This window comes from Atta colombica, unplaced genomic scaffold (assembly GCF_001594045.1).
Source record: "Atta colombica isolate Treedump-2 unplaced genomic scaffold, Acol1.0 scaffold137, whole genome shotgun sequence".
Taxonomy (NCBI): domain Eukaryota; kingdom Metazoa; phylum Arthropoda; class Insecta; order Hymenoptera; family Formicidae; genus Atta; species Atta colombica.
In genome coordinates this window covers 793,449-794,199 of record NW_017259225.1, presented here as the reverse complement: position 1 = coordinate 794,199, position 751 = coordinate 793,449, and the positions used below count along the sequence as shown (strand labels likewise).

The following is a 751-nucleotide window of genomic DNA, read 5'->3' as shown; positions in this document are numbered from 1 at the left end:
CCGCCGCCGCCACCGCCGCCGCCACTACCCCCGTTATTACCACTATTACTGCCACCGCCGCCGTTGCCACCACCGCCACCGCCGTTACTCCCCGTTTGAGGAAAAAGACACGTATAGACCTTTTTGTTGCTGCATGGTGAACCGTTGCGCTTGAAGAAATTCTTACAGTTCTCACACGTGAGCAGACCTTGCAGACCAAGTTGATAGTTGGATATGTTCTTGTGACCGCACATGGGGCACCGAAGATCCTCGAGTGGGGCGGAGTCGAAGAAGGCGGCCTCGAAACTGGACATACCCTGCGACTGTCCCGCCTGATTGTGAATCGACATTTGTTGCTGTTGTTGTTGCTGCTGCGATTGAGACTGCGGCTGATGGCACATGGGCGATGGCGAGCTCTGCGCGCAACTGCTATAAACCGACGAGCCATAATGCGGCTGCGACTGTTGCTGCGGAGGCTGCTGCCCGGCGGCTTGCGGGCTGCCTTGCGGACTCAGGTGGAACGGCGACATGCTCAGGGATATCAGGCCCGAATGTTGCTCCATCTCCAATAACATATCACCCATGCGCGAGAAGCACCGCACGACGGACGGACGTGCTCACGTATCGGCACATATATCAAATGGGGCTATTTAAAAGCCCCCCTCCCCCCCCACCCACCCCCTCTCAGATGCGGCCGACGCGACGATACAAAACGTTCCTTTTGATTAGTTTGTCTTCTCTCTTTCTCTCTCTCTCTCTCTCTCTCTCTCTC

The 751-nt window shown here is 56.6% G+C and overlaps 1 protein-coding gene across 1 annotated transcript in view; it reads right to left on the bottom strand.

Moving 5' to 3' along the window:
- LOC108684629 (nuclear hormone receptor FTZ-F1) overlaps positions 1 to 745 on the bottom strand; it is a 29,578-nt gene extending 28,833 nt beyond the window's left edge. The window contains exon 1 of the mRNA XM_018189050.1: positions 5 to 745. Within this exon, the coding sequence (XP_018044539.1) occupies positions 5 to 563 (559 nt within the window). The 5' untranslated portion in view covers positions 564 to 745. The remainder of the gene's footprint in view (positions 1 to 4) is intronic.
- Between the last annotated feature and the right edge of the window lie 6 nt (positions 746 to 751).